A 12,967-nucleotide genomic window follows, 5' to 3' on the forward strand; every position below is an offset into this window, starting at 1 on the left:
GTATTTGTATGATACAAATGGTACCTACTGGGTTTCATATTGAACCCGTATTCATGACATGATCATTTAAGTACCAGAAATGCCAGACCATGATGAGGGGCTGAGTTCTAAATGATGCCAGAGTCCAGCTGAGATATGGAGACATGTTTAAAGGAGGACCAGAGAGAAAGTCTTTTAAGTCTGGAGGCAGACACAGCGTGGCTACTTACCACACAGCGCTAGGACCAGGACCACACTGGCTTTATTTACCACAAGTCTACCACCATGTAATCCCCCTCACAGGGGAGTGCTGTCTCTCTCTCTCTCTCTCCCTTTCCCCCTCCCTCCCTCCCTCTCTCCCTCCCTCCCTCCATCTCTCCCTCTCTCTCCCTCTAGCAAGGTGGGAAGCTTCATACCACAACTTCAGATGACAGAAACCTCCCACATCCTTTTACTGTAATGCTGTTCACACTCCCTTCTTCACTCTCTTTTTCCTACACACTCCCTCGCTCCGTCCTCCACCCAAACTCCCCCTATTTCTTTCAAGTGCACACTCCCTCTCATTCCCCTCTTTACTCAATCACTCCCTGTTAATCTTCTGGACAGATAGAGTATTCCATTTTGTATATGATCTGAATACCTACAACATGCCCTTCTGGTTTGATAGCGTGCAATGTTTTGACATACTCAGACCAGCAGAGGAAAGAAGAGGCGGATAAAATGATTCCCTTGTAACTTAAATAATTTATTTACCACTAGAGCACCACAACAATAATGTGTTACAATACATCATAGTGGGTCAACAACAACAACAACAGCAACAACAACAACAACAACAACATCATCATCATCATAAACAACAATAACAACAACAACAACAACAACAATAAAAACATCAAAAAATAACAGCTCTATCATGTCAATATTGGTGCCTCGTTCCTCTTCCTGCTTTGGCAGGAAGTCCACTGGCGCTGGTGCCCAAAAGGGGGTGGGGTTAGGGGCGGGGGTAAGTGTCACCTATAAAAGTCACATCATAACGCTCCTCATTTAATAAGGGGGAAGTAACGACTAATAAAAAAGGTACAAAATAAAAAAAGGTAGAATAAAAATATAGCATCAGTGCAATTCTTTGTATCAAACGATTTTTATTCCTACAGAGGACAAAAACTTATGACTGAAAGACGGCTTTACACTTTGAGAGAGGTGGGGGGGGGGGGCGGGACTAAGCTTCCCGGCAGATACAGTACAACACTGGTATCCATAGCAACTACAGTACACCTGTACATTTAACCTATGACCTATGACCTCATGACATAAGCAATGGAATAGTCTCAGCTCTAGGAGCATCTCTATATCGGTCATGTCTGCTCTCCATTCTAACCTACCATAACCCTTCTCTAATCTACTACAGTACAATACCTCCCAAGACGTTCCCACAACCAAACCACAACATCGCATAGACACATTACAACCCCTAATTTTTGCACTGAAACATATCCAACAGAACTCTGTGTACCTGTGGAGTGATGACATCACGCCAGGGCCCTCATTCTCCCTTCCTAGTTCATGCAATGACATCACTCCCTGTCCCTAAGTGTGTGTGATGGATGACTATCACTATCACTGATCAATACTTTAGGACAAGAAGGACACTATGTTGTCAAAACCGACAGAAGCTCTGTGTTTTGGATCGAAAAGAAAAATGGTGCCCAATGCTGCTGCTGATGGGGATGTGTATCTGCCTTTCTGTCTGCACCGGGGTGAGTCTCTATTGACAGACAAAAGACTTAATAGTAGGAAACTTTTCACTCGGTGGAGCTATTTTCTCTTTCTCTGTCACCCTAAAAAGCCTCTACCTACCTTCCATGGTTGTTCCAGCATATGGGATCAATGCGATTGTTATAACACAGTAATAAACTGTCATTGGGAAGTGGATGAATTTGATGCTGACCATAAAAAACAATAGATTTTAAATAGCAAATACAATAATCAGAAATCGAAAACAAAATAGAAAATGTACAATAGTTTCAAAGGATGCAAAACGAGACGAACATATACAAAGAGGAGATGGCTTTTTCTGAATGTTGAAACCGGGGGGGTTGTCAGGGTGGGGGGAGTGTGTGTGTGTGTGGGGGGGGGGGTTCTTTTAGGACTTATTTCACATATAGACACTTATTATCTTCTTCCAGTGTTTTGCCGTACTCTTGCGTCTTTGTGTGACAAGTGTGTGAGGTGAGGCATGTTGACAGGGCCTTTCTGTGTGTGTGTGTGTGTGTGTGTGTGTATGTGTGTGTGTGTGTGTGTGTGTGTGTATGTGTGTGTGTATGTTTGCGTGTGTATGTGTGTCTGTGTGTGTGTGTGTGTGTGTGTGTGTGTGTGTGTGTGTGTGTGTGTACGGTTGCTTCAGGACACATGTTTTCTGTACCTAGGCTCTCAGTTCAGCACAGCACCATTTTGTACTTGCTTGTGCTTGTTGGAGAAAGAGCAAATATGTCTGTACATTAGTGCGTGTGTGCGTGTGTGTGTGTGTGTGTGTGTGTGTGTGTCCGTGAATGCGTGTGTCAGTAAATGTATGTGTGAGTGTGTGTGTGTGTGTGTGTGTGCGCGCGCGTGTCAGTTGCCTCGTAACAGTTCCTAGCTGCACTTGCAGGACTTGACGATCATGTTGGAGAGCTGTTCTATCTTGGGGGTCTTGCCGATGTAGTAGAGGATGGTGAGGGGCTCCAGGTCCTGGGACACACAGCAGGGTGATGCTGAGGCCTCTGGGTTGATGGTGTTGTACAGGCCCAAGACCTGTGGTAACAGCACAGAGAGGACAGGAGTGAGACCACCTGTAGTAGGACTCTCACCACTACCAGGGGGAGGCTGCTGGAGGCAGAAATCCGAGGACGGTATCATACACAGGAGCCCGTCCTCCGATTTCTACCTCCACCAGCCTCCACCTGCCAACACACTATGCTAAAGTAACATAAGAGGAGGCTGCTTTCAGAGCTTTCAGTCTGAATGCACCATAGTTCTGGAATGCCCTACCGTGTGAAATCAGGCTCAATAAGGCTTTAAAACCAAACCGTTTCGCCATAGCTTTCGCCACAGTTCATCTTTGTTTTAATCGACCCTCGTGACTACCCTCTTACCTTGGAATGCTGTGTGTCAGCGCTCCAGAGGTAGGGACAGGCCCCGGCGCAGAAGTTAGCGTTGTAGCCCTTGGGCTCATGGATCCACCTCCAGCCCAGGTCCTTCTTGAAGTCGATGTAGAGCGATCGCAAGCAGCAGTTGTCCTGGACATTCCTGTGGTGGAGAGTTAGGAGTTTAGGGGAGGATTAGGGACGAGCAAGGCTGTGTGATGGAGTGTGTATGAGAGTAAGTGTGTATGTGCATGGCTAGAAAGTGTACATGACCAGGTGTGAGTCGTTGTACTGGGAGTTCTGCAGTAAGAGCAATGTCAAAGGGTGTGTGACAGTGACTGTATGTGTGTGTTTGTATATGTGTGTGTGTGTGTATCTGTGTATCTGTGTGTGTGAGAGTGATTGTGTGTGTGTGTGTGTGTGAGAGTGATTTTGTGTGTGTGTGTGCGTGTGTGCGTGTGTGTGTATCTGTGTGCGTGACAGTGATTGTGTATGTGTGTTTGTATATGTGTGTGTGTGTATCTGTGTGTGTGTGTGTGTGTGTGTGCGTGTGTGTGTATCTGTGTGCGTGACAGTGATTGTGTGTGTGTACGTCAGTGTGTGTGAGTGTTCATGTGTGTGTGTGTGTGTGTGTGTGTGTGTGTGTGTGTGTGTGTACAGTATCTGTGTTTATATGTGTGATTGTTGACCTCCAGTCAGCAAAGAGGGGGGTCATGTACAGGTCAGCGGGGTCTTGCTGGGGGTCAAATCCAGTACCTGGAGCAGAAGGCGGCGTCCAGGGCTCGTTTGGATCGGTGGCTCTTGTGTTGGGACTGGGACTCCAGGCGGTAGGAGGGCAGCAGCATCATCAGCAGGTGGGGAGACTGAGCGCTGTGACGCCGCTTTTTAAACACCTTCAGGTCCCCGCCGTGGAGGAAGCTGTCATCAATCCCTGTCAACCACAAGCACATACCATCAATACTCACAATACGCATATAGAAGTAGTATTGAGTAGTAGAAATCGTAGGACGGGCTTATTGTGGTAATACATGGAACCCGATTTCTACCTCCACCAGCCTCCAACGATATATACATGTGTCATCTATACCTGTCTACCATGTAGTGTCCACCTGCCATCAAAAGCAAAACTAGCACAAAATTAAAAACTAGTCACAAAACATATCAAAAGATGATATACAGACACGTCAATCACATCCAAGATGGTCAATCTCATGTAAGAACCGTATATATCTTTCAATACCTGCCACACGCATGAATACTTGTCTCAGACTTACCAGCAAAACGTGCTTCCAGCTCCTCACTCTTGTTGGGGATGATGTAGTTGTTTGACGGCACAAATGTGCAGCATGGACAGTGCAAGCTGATCTTGAATCCATTGTTTCTGTCTGGGGGGTTGGGGGGGGGGGGGGGGTTGGTGGGGCAAGGGGGGGGGGGAGAGAGACAGGACTGCTAATGAACGCCTGAGCGAATGTGATGTCAAAATAGAGTGTATTCTTCAGTAGCAGGACAAGGGATGTACAGTATATACAGTACCAGTCAAAAGTTTGGACACACCTTCTCATTCAATGGTTTTTCTTTCTTTTTATTATTTTCTACATTGTAGATTAATGTTGAAGACATCAAAACTATGAAGAAACACATATGGAATTATGTAGTAAACAAAAAAGTGTTAAACAAACCAGAACATGTTTTGTATTTTAGATTTTTCAAAGTAGCCACCTTTTGCTTTGATGACAGCTTTGCACACTCTTGGCAAGGTGTGTCCAAACTTTTGACTGGTAATGTACATAAACATGAAGTGTATACTGTATGTAGGCTTATATCTAAGGATCAGAAAACGCCCTTTACCTCTGTGAAGCAACCATTCGCTGACGGCCTCTGTGACATCAAAGGACAGCCACTCCCCCTCCGTGCGCGTTCGGACCACCTTGCTGTCGATGTAGCGCTGCGTCGGGGACGTCAGGTCTTTGTGACCCAGAATCTGTGGAAACACAGCGACCACCCATGACTACTGGTGGGGGGGATCTGGTGTGGGGGGGTTGAACACGGGTCTCCCGCTCACCAACCCAAACGTCTACCACTGGAACAAGAACACTATGTTTGTGGTCTGAGGATGACATTTGGGCGAACAAGTGTCCAGGTAAGTTGACTTATCATAGAGGGAAATAGAGGGAAATTCCTTCAACACTCTCAGGACTTGCTCCTGGTTCAATTACTCGGGTCTGGTAGTACCCCCCACCCCCCCACCCCCACCCCCCGCCCTGTCCCCCTGTTTCCAGGACACTGCTCTCCTCTCCCTGATCGATTGCCCAGCTCTGGCAGGACTGGGCTGGGGGTAAAGGAGGGAGCTGAGGGAGAAGAGGAGGAGGGGGAAGAGGAGGAGGAGGAGGAGGTGGAGAAGGAGGAGGAGGAGGAGGAGAGGAGGGGAGAATAGTGGAGCGGGAGGAAACAGATGCTGGACAGAGTGCTGTTATTCTGCTGTCCTTCATAACCGTGTGTTTACATTGGCCCATCGCTCCTTAATGTGTAAAACACTGGTGCTGCTGTGACTACACTGAGATCTGCTGCTGCTGTTGCTGCTGCTGCTGCTCCTATAGGAATAATGTGGGAAACCTGAGGAAGAGAGGGAGAGAGGGAGAGAGGAAGAGGAAGGCAAGAGAGAGGCAGAGGGGAAGGCAAGGGAAAACGAAAAGTGTGTGAAAGAGAGCAGTGAGGAAGATAGAGAGTGAGAGAGAGTGAGAGAGAGAGAGAGAGAGAGAGAGCGAGCAAGCGAGAGAGAGAGAGAGCCAGAGAGAGGGAGAGAGAGAGAGCCAGAGAGAGAGCCAGAGAGAGGGAGAGAGAGAGGGAGAGAGAGCGAGAGAGATAGAGGGAGAGCGAGAGAGAGAGAGGGAGAGAGAGCGAGAGAACGAGAGAGAGAGAACGAGAGAGAGAGAGAGAGAGAGCACGGGATAGAAAAAAAAGAAAACGAGAAGACACAGCAAGAGAGGGGGAAGAAAGAGGTTGAGAACAAGTGGTGAGAACCGGACGGTTTAATCCAATGTAAAGACAAGAAACTGACCCTCTAACCCTGCGGTTGAGAGAAGCAGAGAGGGAGCATATTACTGTAGATCTACCTGGATGAGAGACACACAACTACGGACAGAACCACATACAGTCCCTTCTCCAGAGCAAGGCTTGAGCCCACTGATCCCCCTCTGTAGAGTCTGACTATTCGGGTTGAACCATCTGGTTGTCTGACTATCTGAAAAGTAGCTTAGATCATTACGGGAGGGCTCCATTCCCCTCCATATAGAAATAACATCATGTGTCATAATATAGCATAATAATCATGTGTGGTATATACATCACGAAGTGTGATTTTCGAGTGTGTCTGCAGTACGTGTGTGAGGAGGACGTGATGGAGTACAGTACAGCGGTGAGGTCATCGGTTCATCTCCACGGAGAATCTCTCCCCTCTTTTGTACTCTTCTCTCCATCCTCCCTCACCATCCTCCCTCACCAGCCTCCATCGCTGTGTTTGTGTGAGAAAAATCCCCTCGTTTAGACCTGTGTTTAGACCACCTATCATCCCCCCCCCCTCGGATGTAAACACTCCCTGTGAACGGGCTAGCGTGCGTGTGTGTGTGTGGTTGTGGTTGTGTGTCTGTGTGTGTGTGTGTGTGTGTGTGTGGTTGTGGTTGTGGTTGTGTGTGTGTGTGTGTGTGTGTGTGTGTGTGTGTGTGTGTGTGTGTGTGTGGTTGTGTGTGTTCTGGGGCGGGCAGCCCAATGAGGAGGTAGTGGATCTGGGGCTGACAGACGAACAGCCTGGGTGGGTATAGAAGCAGGGCGCAGCCCCCGGACGGAGACTGAATCACTTCCCTGCATTCCATGCTCTGATCTACCCTCACAAATAACCCTGGTTTGATCTACCCTCACAAATGACCCTGGTTTGATCTGGTTTGATCTGTTTGTGTGTGTGTGTGTGTGTGTGTGAGAGAGAGTGTGTGTGTGTGTGTGTGTGTGAGAGAGAGAGACAGTGTGTGTGTGTGTGTGTGTGTGTGTGTGTGTGTGTGCATGCCTGTGTGTGTGTGTGCACGCCTGTGTGTGTGTCGGTATCCTTTTACATATACAATATCATACAATCATTTACCAGATCTATTTCACATGTTCTTGTATCTTAAGCGTTAGAAAAAGCTCTAGCAATACCCAATGCACGGTGTACAGCTGCAGAAACAGGTAGTCTGAGTGAACAGACAGTCAGTGGAGATTAGGAGAGCTCGTCCAGGTCAGAGAGAGACCACAGATCAGAGGAGAGCTTTAAAGACCCTGTTTGAATACATTCGAGATGCATCATTCCACTTTTCTTCACGTGTCGTAACAACTGATCTAATGTAATGGGATGAGTCAAAGCAAGATTCCCCCTGCTTTGCTTTCACCAACCAAGTCATGTCAGCTCAGTGATTTCTTCAAGGCAGGGAGGATTTCAAACAGGGCCTGAGCCTTCCTGGTAGAGCTCAATGAAATGGGAATCATAGTGGAATGAAGAATGGAGGACAGAGAAGAGGCCTTCCTCTGAGGGGAATACTGGGGTGTGTCAGAGGGGAGGACTACCTGGTAGAGCTCGATGCGCTGCTCAGAGACGCGGGCCTTGGGGTTCTGAAGCCTGAAGATCCTGAGCTCAGCCTTCACCAGGTTGGAGGCGTTCTTCTCCATGGACGACACGTCGAACGTCAGCCGCCTGAAGTACGGGTTGTAGTGGGTGGGAGAGATGACGTCTGTAACGCAGGAGGGAAGCTGGTTTAGCGTGTGTGTGTGTGTGTGTGTGTGTGTGTGTGTGTATGTGTGTCTCACCAACCCACCCAACTTGCGATTTCAAACATTCTCTATGAGTAACTAAAGCAGTTTCGGAAATGGCTGACATACATGCACGCACGCACGCACGCACGCACACACGCACACACACAGTGTAGTGCTGCCTGATCTAAACAGACCTGCACAGTAGTACTGTAACACTCACACACTACTCAAAACCATGTGTGTGGAAGTGTGTGTTTGACAGGAGCTTACACAGTAGGACTGGGTGACACACTTAGCACTGACAAGCATGTGTGTCGTGGTGTGTTTGACAGCCGCCGGCTCCACCAGAAGTACTGTAACGCACACGTAATACTGGAAACCATGTGTGTGTGGTTTCTGTGTGTGTGTGCGTGTGTGTGCGTGCTGGTGTGTGTGTGTGTGTGTTTGACAGTAGCCCACACTACGGTGTGTTAGGAGGCCTGGAGCCTTAAATTGATGGCTGTAACGTTAGGCAGAAGCCCAGGATTACCAAGCCACCGTGGTTTGTTTAAAGAGAGTATACAACCACAACGACCATCAGAGACGGCGGGAGAGGGGGGGGGGGGGGGGGGGGGGGGTTGGGGAGAGAGAGAGAGAGAAAGAGAGAGAGAGAGAGGGGGAGAAAAACTGCTGATCGTTTGGAGACCTGAGAGTATAGCTTAGATCAAAAAAGAATCAAAAATGTATTGATTCAACTTATAAATGAGTGCATGACTATGTGTCTGTGTGTGTGTGTGTGTGTGTGTGTGTGTGCATGTGTGCAAAAGATAAAACCACGACAATACATTGGACCACTGACTAAGGAAACATTGTGTAATTCAACCTTTGACCCTGTTGGTGTTGTGCATCGTCAGGAATGTCACAGGCACCTGGGAAATACCCCTCCAAGCGTCATGTTTCAGAACAGCTTCTGTCACTTTCTTAGTCCATCAATCTTTCTTTCCTTCTCTCTCTTCTTTCTCCGTCTCCCTTTCTCTCGCTGTCTTTCCCTCTCTCCACCTGTCCCCCTCTCTTTCTCTCTGTCTCAGCTCAGTCTCTCTCAATGCCTCTCCCCTCCCTCCCCCCTCCCCCCTCTCTCTCCCTCCAGGATGACCAACAGCCGGACAGAGCCAACACCAACCCTTCTCTGTGTGACCAGAGGGGACAGATGAGCCAAGACTAACGATGCTCTTGCTCGCTTCCTTCCCGTCCATCAACAGAGAAAGTCACACTTCCAGCCACCCTGTGGGCCGGGCCGGCCGGCCAGCGGACCCAGCACCAGGGCAGGGGAGAGGGGAGAGGGGAGAGGGAGAGGCAGTGGGGGAGGGAGAGGCGGAGGAGAGGCAGGGGAAAGGCGGGAGGAGTGTTTACACAAACTACTACAGAGGCCCGCTAACTTCATGAATGAGTCTGCTGTGCTTAACACAACAGTGGCCGCATTGACCAGAGGCACAGGGAGTACCACAGCACAGCTGGACGGACTATAACACACTGAACATACTGAACACACACACACACACACACACACACACACACACACACACACACACACACACACACACACACACATAGAATGTGTATACATGCACACACATGCGCACACATGCATGCACGCACACACACACACACACACACACACACACACACACACACACACACACACAGCTACTGTAGTGTATATCCCATTTACACACATATAGCAGAGTGCTCACACACATACAGTAGCTAATGTACTGTATATCCTAATACTAACACGCATGCACACACACACGCACACACACACGCACACACGCACACACATAACCACACAGTGAGGGAGATGTCTCTGATCCTAATAAATCCTGACATTCATGACATGGTCCCATCCAGTAGGGAATCCTGGGGGAATCCATAAGCAAACCGCTGCTTGATTGAGGTTCAGTGGCAGCAACCACATTACCAATGATTTATACGAACGTGACATCAGAGTGATCCACCACAACTGGCGCCGCTGTGGTCTGTATGAGCATCGCCCCGTCTCACTCAGGGAATTAAGACACGAGGCAGTGGTGATGTCACACGGAAAGCACAGACTCATGGGGGGCTGTGTGTGTGTGTGTGTGTGTGTGTGTGTGTGAGTGGGTGGGTGTGTTTGTGTGTGTGTGTGTGTGTGTGTGTGTGTGTGTGTGTGTGTGTACAATAGGGGGAGTTTGGGATCTTTCATTAACCAGACCAATACCTCCTTCCCTCCAGGCGGGAGGGGGTAGCTTGGAGGGGGTAGCTGATGATGTCACTTGAACCCTGTCATACAGAGTAAACAGACAGACCCTGATCCCCCCAAATCATTTACTTCATTACTCATCACTTCCATGACATCACAAGCCAAGGGCAAAATGCTACAGCATGGGCTATGGACTAAATATTGCCCCGCAGAAGGTACAGAACTGTATATGGAGGGCAGGCAAGTATGATTACCTAGGATGTTTGAGAGACATACAGGTATTAGTGATAGCACTCCATTGTATGGTAGAGAAATGAACAGGTATCTTAGTAATAACATATTCAAATTGTAATTGCACAGTAATAACCAGCTCATGACTCATCGTTTCTTTGGGGATTCATTAACACAAGCACTACTAGGTACTTGTTGAATAAGTACCAGTAAGAAGGTACCTAGTGAATGGGTAAATACCAGTGAAAAAAAACATCAAAAGTAAATCAAGTTCAGAGCCAGTTTAGTACAAATAAACAAGGCAGGAGAGAACTGGGCACATCTTTCAGAGGGCCACTCCATTTCAAATATTACACCCTGTATTTCTTCCTGAGAGCAGCACTTCTGAGGAGAGGGAGGAAACCTGTCCTCGGGTACTTCAAACATGAGTTTCCTTCCTTCCTGAGGGGTGAGAGAGGAGGGAGGGAGGGAGGGAGAGAGAGAGAGTGAGAGAGAGAGGGAGAGAGAGAGAGAGAGCGAGGGGCAGGAAGAGAGGCTCCTCTCTTCACTCACAGTACTGCTGCTGACAGAGGAGAGCCATGTCAGGTTACAGCAACACCTACAGTATGAACTGATGGACCCCAAAGACTCTGCAAACGAGAGCACGGCCCTGTCCACAAACATCCCCAGGCCCACCTTCAGAAACTCCACGTACCCTGGATCCCAAATCACCCCCTATCCCCTAGACCTGGGTCACATTATACAACCGCCCCCCACCCCAAAACAACATGGTAACAATTCTCTTCGGGGGGGGGGGGGGGTCTAGGGAGTTGATTTGGGGTTGGTGTGTGTGTGGTTAGTGATAGTGAATTCTGGAGCTCTGAGCCTCACTGCCCTGGCCTTGATAGTAAACCCTACCCTGGTCCTGTCCCTGGCTACCTTGTCCTCACTCTCACACACAGCTGAGATCATGCTTCAGAGGTGTAAACAGTAAGCATGACATTGCCAATTTAGCTGTTTATCCTGAAAATGTATGTTTGGGGGGGGGGGGGGGGGGGGGGGGGGGGGGGGTGTTAAAGGAACACCAGAGTCTCCAGAGCTAAGGTCAGGAGTTGCTCACTCAATGTGTACAGTATCTACAGTGGAACAGGGACTGGCACCAAACGCAACCCCTCCCAGAATCCTTCACTCCTCACACACTGTCATCTGACATCCACTGACCCCCCCGAAGACACTTCCTGTGCCATGGCCTCAATGTTACTGTATCCCAGTTCTTCCTCCCTTTTCCTCAAGTGCTCCCTGAAGCACTCCATGACAAAAACAAAAACAAAAAAATAATGATCTCCCTCAAGTCCACACTTAGACCATGTCACATGCTCTTAAAATCCATGTGAATGATGAGTGAACAACTGCACACTTCAGGAAAAGGATGGAGAATTGGAACGCACCACCTGTCAATGTCCTCTCATGCCCTTAAGACCAGCAGGTTGTTATTGTCTGAGGTACTGAGTGAGTAAATGATTGAGTGAGGAAGGGAGGGATGGAGGGAGGGAGGGAGGGAGGGAGAGAGGGAGGGAAGGAGGGAGGGAGGGAAGGAGAGAGACTGGGAGAGAATGAGCGAGAGAAAGACTGAGACTGAAGAGAGAGAGAGAGAGAGATTGAGAGAGAAAGAAGGGAGTGAGCAGAAGCCTAGAAAGCAGCAGCTGTCCACACTCCCTCCTCTCCCGTGTAATGACACTAACTAGGCTTAACTGGTCGCTGTTTGTTATAGAAGGATGTTTGAAGAATGTGGCAGCTGTAGATGCCTGGCTTCTACTTTACATAGCCACAGTAAATAGCATTGGGTTGACCCGGCTAGCTCAACATGAAAGGGTGGTTCCAGCTTTGGCTCGGGTCACAGAGACACCTGCAGTGGACAAACATTTGACCTCAGAGAAAGGAAGAAACAGTTTAGGATAGAACTGTTTCATTTGGAGTCCGTCTGTGCTTGTTTAGGCAGAGTACGGTTGATACAGTTTTTCACTCTCTACGTTCTACTCTTCCTAATGGTCCATCTGTAAAAAAATAAAATAAAAGTCCCCACCTCACCAACTGAGTTATTTCTTAGAAACTGCTGGATTTAAACTCTCACTAACTCGTCTCATTCAAGTGTTTTCAACAACTCAATTGACGACAGCTTGATGTCTCCTGCCTAGATGATGACTAGATTGTGAGCCAACTGAAAAACGCCCTCAATTCAAGCACAGTTCTGCTCCTGCAGTGAGAAGTTGCTGTGGTTGAACTGAAAACCATAGCTATATAATCTAACAACGGAATAACCACTACTACTGTTGCTCCTATAATTCCACCTGTAACTGGTATTGCGTAGGCGTGCACACACACACACACACACACACACACACACACAGAGTGATATTACAGGGTGTTTTGTGTAATATTAAAACATTTCAGTTACCGTGGAGACCTTTATGGCACAGCATGTGGCTTTAATAAAATATGACATTAAGTGGTATATATTTTACGAGGAGATTCATTTTCTTCATTGTTGGAATGGTCCTACAAGCCATGATTTACGAGGAAAATATCCTAATGTTTGTTCAAATTTCCAAAAAGTCTGATTTATTACTTTGTAAAATTACCGGATGCAACTGTTTGCTAC

The 12,967-nt window shown here is 48.0% G+C and overlaps 1 protein-coding gene across 1 annotated transcript in view; it reads right to left on the reverse strand.

The window, feature by feature from the left end:
* Window positions 1-703: 703 nt before the first annotated feature.
* The window catches only part of tgfb2 (transforming growth factor, beta 2), a gene marked incomplete at its 5' end in the record, with an annotated part of 20,896 nt that continues 8,632 nt past the window's right edge, over window positions 704-12,967 (reverse strand). Inside the window, 6 exons of the mRNA XM_083679650.1 lie at window positions 704-2,772; window positions 3,114-3,267; window positions 3,861-4,035; window positions 4,379-4,489; window positions 4,953-5,085; window positions 7,695-7,858. Of these exons, the coding sequence (XP_083535776.1) occupies window positions 2,614-2,772; window positions 3,114-3,267; window positions 3,861-4,035; window positions 4,379-4,489; window positions 4,953-5,085; window positions 7,695-7,858 (896 nt within the window). The 3' untranslated portion in view covers window positions 704-2,613. The remainder of the gene's footprint in view (window positions 2,773-3,113; window positions 3,268-3,860; window positions 4,036-4,378; window positions 4,490-4,952; window positions 5,086-7,694; window positions 7,859-12,967) is intronic.

This window comes from Argentina silus, assembly GCF_951799395.1.
Source record: "Argentina silus genome assembly, chromosome: 10".
Lineage (NCBI taxonomy): Eukaryota > Metazoa > Chordata > Actinopteri > Argentiniformes > Argentinidae > Argentina > Argentina silus.